General features: G+C 44.5%; 1 protein-coding gene across 1 annotated transcript in view; it reads right to left on the bottom strand.

Moving 5' to 3' along the window:
• Positions 1–2,125: 2,125 nt before the first annotated feature.
• LOC310866936 (neuropilin-2-like) overlaps positions 2,126–14,000 on the bottom strand; it is a 130,907-nt gene continuing 119,032 nt past the window's right edge. Inside the window, exons 16-18 of the mRNA XM_083776731.1 lie at positions 13,567–13,983; positions 6,518–6,580; positions 2,126–4,369 (exon numbers count right to left, since the gene is read on the bottom strand). Of these exons, the coding sequence (XP_083632857.1) occupies positions 4,026–4,369; positions 6,518–6,580; positions 13,567–13,983 (824 nt within the window). The 3' untranslated portion in view covers positions 2,126–4,025. The remainder of the gene's footprint in view (positions 4,370–6,517; positions 6,581–13,566; positions 13,984–14,000) is intronic.

Genomic DNA, 14,000 nt, shown 5'->3' with positions numbered 1-14,000 from the left:
GGCTATAACCCATGTTTTTTGAAAATTTCATTTTTTTCAAATCCTCAAAAATGTAGAGAAACGGCGTGCTATAGTATGCCGTACGGTAGGGGCTATAGCCCATGTTCAAAAATGATGAAAAACTAGGTTAATTTTTTTTTCAAAAATTCAAAAAACGATGGGCTATAACCCTTTTTTTATTTTCTTATTTTTTTCAAATCCTCAAAAGACAAAAATGATGAAAGACGGCGTGCTATAGTATGCCGTACGGTAGGGGCTATAGCCCATGTTCAAAAATGATGAAAAACGAGGTTAATTCTTTTTTTCAAAAATTCAAAAAACGATGGGCTATAACCCATGTTTTTTTTATTTATCATTTTTTTCAAATCCTCAAAAATGATGAAAAACGGCGTGCTATAGTATGCCGTACGGTAGGGGCTATAGCCCATGGTCAAAAATGATGAAAAACAAAGATTTGAGAAAAATATGAAAATCACTCCGTCTGAGACGGGCTATAGCCTATAGCCTTCATTGTCAATGGCGTTTACAAAACAACATTGAACTAAAGACAAACATTAAACCTGTGTATAGAAGGGGCTAGCGACCCTCAAAAAAACCTGTTGTCAAAGTCAACAAGCGTGAGGGCAGCAGGTGTCTGAAAGAGAGAGAGGGGAGGAGGAATGGGAGAAAAGAGGGAGGCGTGGAGGTATGGAGAGGTAGAGAGGAGGAGAGAGGGAGGTGTGGAGAGGTAGGCTCTTAAACCTCTCAGGAGGGCTTTGATGTGCAGCAGACCTCCTGTGAGAGATTGTGTGAGAGTGGCATGGTATGTGTTTATAGCCTTGTGTGTGTGTGTGTGTGTGTGTGCATGCTCACAGTGGGAATCAGTCAGTACCACCATGTCTGCTTCTGTCTGTTTTACCACACACACACACACACACACACACACACACACACACACACACACACACACACACACACACACACACACACACTTTTTTATATCTCCCAGTCAACCCAAGCAAAACACAAGCCAGCAAACTCCTTTGTTATTTAGCCTTTATTAAATAATAATAATAATAACATTAAAAAAAGAAACATTTCTGTACAAAGTCTACAAACAACAGTTTGAGTTATCTGGCCAGTGCCGGAGGCTCGCGCGTGCATGTGTGTGTATGTGTTCATCAGAAATAGGTAATACTACTGTATCTTGTCAGAGAGTCAGTGACAGAGAGGACAATGAATTGAGGTGTGTGTGTGTGCGTGCGTGTAACGCCTTGGGTGCTTGTAGATCTGCCATTTACTGAGCATGACACCAGAAAGTATGACTGAGGTTGTGGCAGAGAGAGAGAGAGAGAGAGAGAGAGAGAGGCTCCAAGGCACTTGGAAAACAGTCTGACACAGTACAATGGACAGAATACTTTCTATACTTGTCCCTTCTTTTTCTTGCCGCAACTCCCGCCCTCCCTCTGTCTCAGCAGCATCTTTCAACACTTTTTAATAATCGCCCATTTTCTGTCTCGACTTAACCAGGATATAGGGTCCTGCTGGATATAGCCTATCTCAACTTATTACACCATTGGATGAGATGGAGGGAAGGAGAGAAGGAAAGAAAGAGGGAAAAGTGTACTCTTGTGTGTCCGCGTGTGTGTTTGCGTGCGTATGTGTGACAGAGACAGAGACAGAGAGAGAGAGAGCACACAGTGTATTTTATCGTCCCAGTCTGTCATGTTGGGTTCTCTCTACCTGTGTGTGTGTGTGTGTGTGTGTGTGTGTGTGTGTGTGTGTGTGTCTGTCAGTGTTATATCAGTCTCTCCGGCAGCGATGGCCCTGCTCAATGGCTCTCCTCCGAAAACAGCGTATCACTGTAGCATAAGGCTCAATTGTGTGTCCCAAGAAGGTTGGCGGTTTGAATTCCACCCTCCGCTCCACTACTCCTATAGTCCTTGGCCCTTTTCTCTTCCTCTGGGCGTTCCTTAATTGTGTGTGTGTGTTTGTTTGTTTGTTTGTTTGTGTGTGTGCGTGTGTGTGTGTGTGTGTGTGTGTGTGTGTGTGTGTGTGTGTGTGTGTGGGGGGGGGGGGGGGGTGGGGGTGGGTTAGGGGGCTGTCTAAGAGAGGTAGAGAAAAGAGAGAGGTGGTGGTGGTGTGTGTGTGTGTGTGTGGGGGGGGTCTCTCTCTGTTTCTCTATGTCCTTCCCCTTTGCTTTTTTCCGAAATGTTGCACACATCCCGGCGTACGTGCGCAGCTCTTTGGCAATCCATAGGTTGCGATTAAACAATCAATAACCAACGTTTCACACAGTGTCCGACCATGTGTTGTATAGAGGGATCATACAGTCCAAAAGAACAAAAACAAAACAATAAGATATAATATACCAAAAGACAGACTCTAGAATAGTGTATCTAAAGCACAACTCCATAACAGCATGTTAGATTTATAGATAAACCTCTGACTCCTATAGGTCTTTCTTTTCTCCATTCTCCAGCGATCTTCTACTCTTCTTAAACACTGATACAACGCAAAAAGAAATCAAATCAAAATCGCCTAAAAGTAGAGAGAACTGAAGAAACCGATGAGAACCTAGAGTCCAACGCAAACGGTACAAAGTCTAAAAAATGTCACAGGAGTTCTACGGGGCGATAACAAACTGAAGCTTGTAGGCTACATCAATCGGTTTTATGCTTAACATTAATTTTTTTGCCCATCATCCCCAAGGAACACAAGTCTAAAACAGAACAGAAACACTCTTCTAGATGCCACTGGTTTCACAAAGCGCAGACTGAGGGGCAGACGACGGAGCGAGCGAGCAATGTGCGCCACGACGGCAAGCTAATTGACATTCTAAAGGAACTCCTGGCTTTAAAACTTACAGAACTCATATATCAAAAACATTGGAGAATAATTAAAAAAAAGAAATAAAATGTCCTCCTTCTTTTGTCGCCTCCTACTTTTGTCTGTACAAATCTAGATTTTCTTAGAGTTGTGGTTGTTTGTTTCGCATATATATACTTTTGTTTCTTATTTTCTGGGGGTGGGGGGGGGGTGTTAGGCATTCGTTTGATATGTGTTGATTTCAGTCAAAAAGTGCCCACATAAAAACGGTCCACTGGATGCAGTGCTCTAGTCTTCTGGTTCTGTCTGGGTCGGAACCTTCCATTAACCCATTTCCCCTCCGTATTGGCCCATTGTTCAGTTGTATACTATAGTCCCTAAAGACAAATCTGTGAATGTTCTTCATAAAGATTCCTTCATGTGTCCTTCAATTACCGATACATTCCAACCCTTTAGCCCAGACGGTTATGTCATTTGTAGTACAAATGTCTCGATTGTCTTGGGTATTGTAGTCCATTTGTGTCTTTGTTCCAGTGGCCAGTGTGGGGTAATATCATTCACGTATTCATTCCTTCATTCATTCACAGGCGTTTCTGTCATATTTTTCTTGTTTTATTCGTTTATGTTTTATTTTGAGAATCGAGCAGGCTCTCTCCCGCAGGCTAGAGGAGATATGTTGGGTGAGGGGAGATTGTTGGGGGGTCAAACCGTCCCCCCCAATTTTAGGCCTCATTACAAATAAAGGAGGATTGAGGTCATACGAATCCCCACTGGCACAGGAGCAGGTAGGGGAAGATCGGGCTTGAACGTTTCCCCTTTTGGACATCAGCGTGCCAGGGAGTGGTGAGGGATAGATAGGGTCACCCCTCCCTTTTAGACAGTTTATCAGGGGACCAGGTAGGGTCTTTTGGGTGGGGGGGTGGGGGAGAGGCAGTTACTGATAAGTTACAGCTTCTTTTTTATCTCTATGTCAACATCGAGGAACAAGCGTCACTTTTTGGGGAGCACAGCGCAAGTCTTTCCCACGATGGCTCTCTCTCTCTCTCTCTGAGGGGTGAAAAGAAAGGCTTTCGAGAGGGGAGTGGCGAGGAAAGAGGAGAAACACGGAACAGGAGGTTGGCGGTGGTGGTGGGGGGACGGGGACTCCTCCTCCTTCCCTCCTCTTCCTCACCGCTACTCCCCTTCCCCCTCCTCCCCCTCCTCCTCCTCCTCCTCACTCACGCCTCGGAGCAGCAGCGCTGCTGGTTGATCTTGACCTTGTGCTTGATGCCGTCGTACAGCTCGAAGTTGTAGTTCTCCAGCGTGGTGGAGGAGCGCGACGACAGGCCGCCGCCGTAGGAGCACGTGCAGTAGAGGAGCAGGCCGGCGCACACGGCGCCCAGCAGCACGCCCAGTGAGCTCATGACGATGATGGTGAGCAGGATGGGGTCCAGAGAGTACAGCCAGGCGTTGGCCTCCTTCAGGTCCCGCTCCGACACCGGCGTGACGCCGGAGTGGGCGCCGTCCAGCTCCGCAGAGGACGGGGTGGAGGACGACGAGGGCCACCCGGGGAAGAGGTACCCTATGGGTAGGGAGGGGAGAGGAGGGTTAGAATGTGGCACAACGGAAGAGGTACCCTATGGGTAGGGAGGGGAGAGGAGGGTTAGAATGTGGCACAACGGAAGAGGTACCCTATGGGTATGGAGGGGAGAGGAGGGTTAGAATGTGGCACAAAAGAACGTTGAAGAAGGAGAAGACGCTAGAGGAACTCAGACAGTTTAAGCCTTTATATTCAGGTGCTATAGTATATAAATTAATTTGGATCTTGCAATCTTATCCTCAGAGTCAAGAATGTTGCTTCCAGTGGTCAAAAGTAACTAAGTACTGCATGTACTTGAGTACAATTTTGAGGTTTTTGTTTCTTTGTAGATTTTGATTATTACAACAGCCAAATAGCCGATCTACAAGCTCACGATCCGTCGCGATGCGATGCATTGTGAGCTTGTAGATCAGCATTTTTCAAAAGATGCTTAAACATTTGAAATTGCTTAAGTAAACAATAGGAATACCTTTCCCACCACTGCACAAAATAATGTTGCTTCTAAACACAGTCATTCTAAAGGTTGTTTTCATAATCAATGTAATGGACATCACATCACGTTATCTGAACCAAACGGGCCATCTTGAAATTGCTTTACTGGGTAAAGCAATGAAAGACGAATGAAAGAAAAGTGAAATTGTATTTGATACATGTTCTGTAAGTCAATGAATGGTCTTATGTACTACACAGACATCAAGCCATTGAATTTAGTACTTTGGTGTTTCCCAGGGTATTCATAAGACACAGGGGGAGCTCAACTACAAATAGTTGAAATAGAAGTTAATTTACACACAGCAAAAAGGACAGACCTATTGGAGGAGAGCTGATTCTGCTCCCAGTTAATCACATTGATAATTTAAAGATACAAAAAATTATAAAATAATAAAAATAAAATAATAAAATGAAGAGTCAGACCCATGTTTTTACTGACTTCCACATCATTTTGAAAGTTTTATGGAATTAGTTGCTTTAAGTGTGTGCCCAGGGAAGTAAGTGTGTGTGTGTGTGTGTGTGTGTGTGTGTGTGTGTCTGCTTGGCATCTATAGAAGCAATGATTCTAATCCACTTAATGTATGTGGACACATGAACAAGCCAATCTGCAATTAAGTGCTGCATTTAGAGTGGTTTATGGAAACACACACACACACACACACACACACACACACACACACACACACACACACACACACACACACACACACACACACACACACACACACACACACACACACACACACACACACACACACACACAAGCAGTAAACAGACTTGTTTTGCAAGGCAAGGGGTGGCAGCATGCTTCATGTATCTGTCAAGAGGATGCTTGGAGGAACAAGAGAAAACACACACGTGCATGCACGTGCATGCACGACGCAAACAATGATAGTTACAGACAGATGTTTTTTCTAGATGCCCAGGAGGAGGAAACTGTCTGTCTGTCTGTCTGTCTGTCTGTCTGTCTACCACAGGAGAACATGAAAGAGGTGGGTGTGACACACACGCACGCACACACGCGCTACACAGTCTAGCACAGTTGCCACCGGCTTATTTCTGGTGGAATACAGTTAAAACATGGAGTATGTCAAGTTCTTTTGGGGTTAGGAAACACACCATTCTCTATAGCCCCAGGCTGACATGATCTATCTGGGGAGAGGAGAGGAGAGGAGAGGAGAGGAGAGGAGAGGAGAGGAGAGGAGAGGAGAGGAGAGGAGAGGAGAGGAGAGGAGAGGAGAGGAGAGGAGAGGAGAGGAGAGGAGAGGAGAGGAGAGGAGAGGAGAGGAGAGGAGAGGAGAGGAAAAAGGGAAATAGAGGAGACAGGCAGGGCTGGGAGATGTATCAATATTGATTATATCCTCTCAAATTGTACATAATTTGTATATTTGACTCGGTTCCACAAATAGTGGAACAATAGCCGAACTACAAGCTCACAACACTATGCACAGCTTGTAGATCCTCTACTTGCAAAATGTTTGCCTCTTTCTTATAATTATATGTTAAAAATAACAAAAAAAGATCATGTGGGTCCCGACCAACAGGTTGAGAACCGATAGAATAGTGTATGATGAATGCAGAGAGAGAGAGAGAGAGAGAGAGAGAGAGAGAGAGAGAGAGAGGAAACCAGAGGCTCACCTCCATTGACATGCGGCCTATGGTTGAAAACAGCATCTTTTCCAAAGTCAATAGGCCTGGCATCTGCAGAGCAGACAGAAAAGACAAACAGCATTCAATCCACAGGAGCCACTCCAGACCGACGTAGAAAAGTCAACACCAAACAAGAGATATACCACTCCAACAGCCCTCCGTGTCCTCAAAAAAGCCCTTTCCTCATGCTGATGTAAATACAACTGCACAGATATACTGTATAAAAAGATGGAATGATCTTCTGTGAACTTTACAAAAGAATCTCCCGAAACATTACTATTGTGTGTTGAGCCTATCATGGGAAAAAGGCATCCAGCATCTCTATTTAATGTTTTATCAAGACTGCTTTGATAGCGATATGTGTATGAAAGATGTATGAATCCACACAGTTTTATTATGTGAATCGCCACTTTCTTTTGAGCTTGGAAATTAAAACACAGAGAGAGAGAGAGAGAGAGAGAGAGAGAGAGGGGAAGAAAGAAAGTGGACTAGTTACCCAGAAAGTTACGCACAAAATGGTTTGATAGAAAAATATCACTTTTATTACCTTTACATTCCGCACAATATATTTAATTTTTAATTCCACAACCATGAAATTCAACAAGCTAAAATAGCGCTTTAATATCTTTGAGGCAGGCCGAGGTGCAAGGCTTGGCAGGGTTCCAGAGCTCAATTCTGCTTCAATTCAGGTTTAGTCAAGGAAATTGGTATTACAATTCTTGGACATAGTATATAAATAAGGCGAAATAGCGGCATGGCTTATAATGGATTATTGCCCGGGCAAAGAAACTAAAAAGATATTAAGTGAAAATGTAATAGATAGATCACAAAGATAAAACCGTGAAATCTAATCCAACAGAAAGGACACTGCGCCTAATTTTGTCAATAAGATTAGGTTAAATGAATTGGGAGTCAATCCAATTAATTGATTAGGTTTTTTATGTCTTTGCAGTCAATACACATTGAAAAGACAAGTACTGCATTTGTAAAAGTGAACTGAGGGTGAAATAAGGCAATTTCCTTGAATTCAACATGTGACAGAGTCACACCTTTGAAGGTCTAAATTGATCCAAAATTGACCCCAACCCCACACAGAGTATAAACGCCAGGGCTGGGAGTCACCTCGCTTTCAATTCAGCAGATTAAAAACACAAAATACCAATAAGCATCCATTCCTTTCTGACGTTAGCTTAAGCTGCAATAACAACGTTCAACGTCCAAAAAAAAAACCCTTCAGCTTCAGTCCATCCATTCGAACTCAACTGGGCTGAATTGAAAGCGAATGAAACCCAGCCCTGGTAAACAAGAAGTCAAAGAGACAATCACAGTCAAGGCCTTACATTCACAGAGGCAGGAGAAAAAGTGCACAGTAAATAGAACAGTGGTGTGGTTTTGAGGCCACTGATGGATATTCTTTTTAACCAGCTCATCATTCCCCATGGGCTGGTATTATTATTTATTTTTTTAAGTTGGAGCAACTTTTTTTTAATCGTTGGTTGATACATTCATCTGGCTTTGCTGCATCAACCACATAAGATGTTTTAAGAGAAGTTACTACCTGACTTCTGAGGAGGAGCTACTCCATTGCAATGACAAAGTATTAAAGAACAAAACAAAAGAAACAAGAACAACATCAACATCACATTAAATCCTGCTTACTCAAAATGTGAAAAGCATTGGATTCCCCCCCTCCTCCTCAAACTCAAAAGGCTTGGTTTTAGGTCATTCTTCAAATTTACATTTTGAGGCTACAAACATTGGGTTTATGTGACGAAACATAAGAATTTGAAACAAAGAGAAATATGGCTTTTCAGGACAGGTCCAACCACAAGTAAAACCAGAATGACGTTTGAAAGCACACAAGCCCTCAATGAGCTCTTGTCTGACAAAATGTTTTTTGACCGTTTGAGGACATTTATCTTGAGGAAACTTAAGCGTAGCCTGCAGGTAAAGATCTCCAAACAACATTTCAATCCTTCAGCATAGCACACATCTGGCCCAGGATCAGTGGACATAATGTCAGAACTAATCTGTCCCCAGCTGTATGGTGCGAGGAGCTAATACAACATTCATTCTTTTGATTTGAGGGAGATCTCTGTTGAGATGTACTCCCTAATCTAAGAGGCTTAATCCATGCTGGTGAAACAGTCTATAAGTCTTCAAGTAGGGTTCTCAAAAACCCTGAGAGCCTTCAGCAGAGGTGGAAAGTAAGTAACAAAAGTGCTGTACTTGAGTACTTTAATGTTACTTGAGTATTTCCATTTCTCAGTATACTTTGAGGGTCAGTGGTATTATTCCGACAACGCATTATTCCGATGGCACGTTGGTCCGACTCTCCCAATTGCTAACCCTTTCCCTAACCCTACTCTCCGGTCCGACTCTCCCCATTGCTAACCCTTTCCCTAACCGCACGCAAAACCACGTTGTCCGACTAACGTGCCGTCGTAACTTGAGTTACTAGTTAATTTGCAGAATTAAATTATTAATACAAAAGCCCAATTCTGCTGCATTTTGGGGCCAATTTGTCTATTTTTCAGACAAAAACTGAGATATAATTTGAAAAGGTTCGACAACGTATTTTTACTCAAGTAATCTGTCAAGCCTTTTACATGTAACAGAGTATTTCTATATTGTGGTGTTGCGACATTTACTCAATACTTTCAAGGAACTTCTTCCACCGCTGCAAGTCCTGGTGGTGAACTTGAATGGCCCACATGGACTCTACGAACAGAACACCAAATCACCAACAGAGGGATGATAAAAGACACAGGGTAAAGAAAAGATAAGTGGATAGACAGTCCAGTTGAATACGTTCTAACGATCCTGGCTTAAAGCCCCGTGTGGATAGAATCATGTACAAAAAAAAAAGACTACCCACAACCCCCCAAGTCTCATTTTATCTCTTCTATCCAATTAGTGCAGAAAGGAAGAATGGAAACTTATTTCTTTTTTCCCCTCCTGCTTTATTCAGGCACAGCCATGGACGGCTCTTTGGGTGCACGCTTGCTCATTCCAGTGGGGCCCGAGGACCCCTTTGAGTGCTTTCACTCGTTAATATTTTCTCCATGAAGAGGAGGACGACGAGAGGGAGAGAGAGAGAGAGAAGAAAATAAGAGGGCTAGAGGGATATAAATGCTTACTGCAGATTTTTATAAATGCAATGGGCTCCATTAACTAATTAGAAATATTAAAGGGTTTCAAAGTAATCTGTGATGGAGAAGGGAATGAGAACCAGCAAGGGGGTGGTGCGGGGGGGGTTGATTTAAAAGCACCACATGACGAGACGCCAAACCATTTTTCCAAATCTTGCAAAAAGTTTGACAGAGACAGAGAGAGAAGGCGAGGGAGAGAGACAAACCTGCATGTGTAGCAGTATATAAATACTATCATATATCATTCTTGGATTTGAGTTAAAGACCTACATTGATTAGGGTGAGGCACAGGGCCGCTAGAATGACTCATAAAATCTGTAAATCATACACAAGCTCAGTCTATATTGCAGGCAGAGCCTGGGAACGGAGAAAATGGGTATGCAAGCACAAAATAGCCACAAATGTAACAGTTGACTAAAGCAAAAAAACACAACTTTATGGAACGGAACAGTAATGCAAAGTCAGGGTTTACTTGAAGAGTAATTGAAAAGTATTATAAATATTGTCCAACGTATTAAAAAAATAGAAATAAGGGATATCGAGTTATGTGGAAATGAATGACACCTTATGATTTAAGTCATTCTATAAGCTTAATTGAATCCTGGATGCCCAGCTATACAACATGGAGGCTATTGGCAATGCTGGTGAAGATATGTGTCTGTGTCGCTGTGTGTTGTGCACGTGAACACACGTGCGTGTGTGTCTGTTCTGCCAAGAGATATGTCTTTCATCTGCTTTTGTACCTCCTCTCTACCTTCAGTCCAGACCTCAACCTGCCTGCCTGTTAGCCTTCCTCTCCCAGGAAAAAAAACAACTAAATCTATCTATAGCAAAAATAAGAAGAGGAGTGCTTTTTTTCCTCCTCCTTTTTTTCCCTTTCATCTCCCTCCATCTCTGGTGCGCTCTTTGGAGGGAAAGGGAGCCTAGCTTAATGGACCCTCCGCTCCACAGAGAAAGCCATTTTACTCTCTCTCTCTCCCTCTCTCTCGTCCTCATCCTCTCTCTCTCTGCCATGTTTTTGGGAGCCGGTATTGAAAGAAGGGGGGGGGTTGGGGTATGATCAGCGAAATGAAGTAGTTGGCCGCGCACAACATGGTAGCCGGGAAGCACATAAAATTTGGTACAGATTTTGCAGAGAGCCTGCAAAGGACTGCTCACTCCAATAATACAATATGAACACCGTGCTTAAGATTAATTGTGTATGGTCACTATCTGTCAATCTATCTATCCATCTGCACACGCAGTAAACAGTAGAATAGTTGTGTAATTTCACTGATGCGAAATGGCGTCAGACTGAAGTATTAGTATTAGTATGAATAAACTTGCAAGCTACAGGCGATGGATACGATACGGCAAGAACTCAAATAGGCTTAATCACAAAGCAACAGGTGGTGGTAGCACGTCTTTGATGAGAGCTTCTCCTGCACAATGACGCAAAAAAACCTGATGACCGATTGACAGCAAGGGATCGCCAAACAATCACGATGTATCTAATGTTCACATTAACATCGGTGATTGGTGAGCAGGACTAGGGGGCTGTGGGTGGCATGATGGGGGTATGGGCGGGGGCTTCCTTCAACACTGAGACTGCAATAAAAACAACAATCATGTCTGTGCCACATGGGGAGTATTTAAATACATACTGGTTTCATTCCTTCCCAGTCAGACGTGTAGCAGCCATGGGACATACAATGTTTACTTTACACCGTTAACGGACTAGACAGGCATCCAATACATCCAGGCAACAAACAACACAGAGGACACAGTGTCCATAACAAGCGAGTGTGGTTGAAACGGCCTCGTTCTCCAACACAGGAGGAGGTAGTGGCTTTAAAACCAGAGAGAGAGAGCTAGGCCGTTTAACCACTTAAGCATTCGCTGGAAATTTAGTGAATGCTGGCAAATGCTTTAGCTGAAAGTAGCAGATCGTCGATTGACAATACAAAAAAAAACAGAAAATACACTAGTAGAGACCCCTGAGGGACTCCACTCAACCACAATGGGATTTAAGTGGTTAAACACTCGGTTTCCCACATCTGAAAAATGCGTTGGAAAAAACAGACCCAGTAAGTGAGCAAAGTGGCTGTAGGTGTGTGCTTGTGCACATGCACGTGTGTATGTGTTAACGTGTGATTGCATATCTGTGAATGTGCGTGTTCATGAGTGTGTGCGTGCATGCGCGTGTGTGTTTGCATTGGTGCCAGTTACCCCATACCTGTGTGCATGCTTGTGTGTGGGTCAGCATTTTGAGTTGTCTGTGGGTGTATTGTTGTGCGATGCATGCATATCAGCCATTATTTGACGTTTTGGATGACGTATATCGGCAATTATGCAGCGGATGGTTTGACGACGCTATGCATTGGGCATTGCAAACATCACATTGTGACAAGTGGTTGAATGAAACATTATTTGTGTGTATTTGTAAATATAGTAACATAGAAAATGTTATCAAATCCACGTTTTTCCCAAATTGATCAAAAGAAATGTGCTTTTTGACCCCGTGTTCTAGTTTTAGTCTGTGGTTTAGGGCTTTCTAAAATCGTGATCGGCATCGAGCCCAATAAAGTGGCATCAGTCTCTAGCGTGCGTGCTTGCATGCGTGCGTGCGTGCGTGTGTGTGTAGGGAGATATGTAAGCAGCCTGTTTTCCTCCCGTGTAAAACCAGAGCAGGGTGACAGCACAATGCTGATTTCTTTCTCTTCCTCACGGTCTGTGTGTGTGTGTGTGTGTGTGCGCACATGCGTGCATGCGTGCGTGTGTAGGTGTGTAGGTGGTAGTAGTGTGTGTGTCTGTCACGGCTGGTTGGGCCTCACTCACTCTCACTGTGTTCTCACACAGTGTGCTCTCTCTCTCGCTCTCTCTCTCAGTCAATCTATCTCTTCCCGTGTCTACCTCGATTTATCGGACGTGCACGGACACACTCACGCTCGCACACAAAAGCACTGAGGGTTGGGTTTTTTTAAGTCGCAAAAACTCTTGATGTCACGCGTGGACGTGCACAGGCACACGTGTACGCACAAAATGTGTTTTCGTTCAATCACACAACAGGAACACTCTCTTGATACACACATATTACACACACATGCATCTCTCTCTATCTCTCTCCTTCTCCTTTAGAGCCTTTCCATAAATCCTTCCTCTATCAGAGTATTTGGAGGCAGACAGTGTCCGAGCCGCAGAGCCGAGCGAGACAGACCTATATCCTGGCATATATACTGCGCTGATATTGATAGAAGAGCGTACCATAAACCATCGCCTCACAGGCATTTACTATAATCTGCTCACAACCTGATGCATGTACAACACAGAACGTCTGTCTGTAAAGGGTGGCTGGCTGTCGGTCAGGTCTCTTTCATGTCTGTCTGTGTGACCATGCGCAGCCTCAGCCAGCGAGTCGAACACAGACAAGTCAATCAGTCTTTCGCCGGGGCCGGTCAGTCGGCCTCTCTGACCACAGCGAGCGATGTCAATAAAAAAGCTCATGTGGTTCGTTAAGCTCCCCGTCGACACCGCCATGGGAGATCTCTCATCCTTCGGGCTGGATGCTACCCAGCTACGGGAGCACCTGCTGGATAGAGTAACGTTGCATCCTTAAACGTGGATCACATCAGACATCAATGCATTGGGATTTGTAGTTCTGCAAGCCAAACCATCTGTCAATTCCCACTAACGTGAAACACCAGTGAAGGTACCCTCTATAATAGTTCATTCATACGTTTTAGGGGCGGGGGGGGGGGGGGGGGTGATTGAGGTGGTGGGGGCTGTAGTTTCCAACATATCCCCTCCAGTGATTTCTTCCAACAAAAGCTTCCCAATAAGTCGCACGATATAAAAACGTTAGCCCATCGGTTGTCTGGGCTGTTGTTGTTGTTTTTTTGTCTCAACATTGGGCATTGTAGCTGTCATCCAGCCTGATGGTGAGCATGGGGTCGACGCCCGGCCCCACCAGCCCTCCGCCGCCACCTGGCGGGTACAGGTGGTTCTGGTTGGGGCTGTGGATGAGATTCTGGCACAGCAGCGTTTGGTTGTGGTAATAGCTCGGGTGAGGGTGCTGCTGACCGGGCGGTTGCGGCTGCTGCTGCTGGCCGCTGCTGTGGTATGCCACCGAGTGATGGTGATGGTGGCTAGTTGAGGTCTTCTTGGTGGCCAGGTAGTAGCGGTGGCAGCACAGTATGGCCACCAGAGTCACGGTGGCCAGCAGCAAGAGGGCGCCGCCTCCCACCAACACATAGTACCAGTAGACGGGGATGTGCTGAACGGCCACTGTGTCTACTGTGGGCTCCACCCCAGACACGGCGCGCCCTGGAGGGTAGGAGGAC

This window comes from Protomyctophum parallelum (assembly GCF_964188405.1).
Source record: "Protomyctophum parallelum genome assembly, chromosome: 11".
Classification (NCBI taxonomy): domain Eukaryota; kingdom Metazoa; phylum Chordata; class Actinopteri; order Myctophiformes; family Myctophidae; genus Protomyctophum; species Protomyctophum parallelum.
Note: the sequence above shows the minus strand (reverse complement) of the source record. Positions and strands in the feature narration are given on the sequence as shown.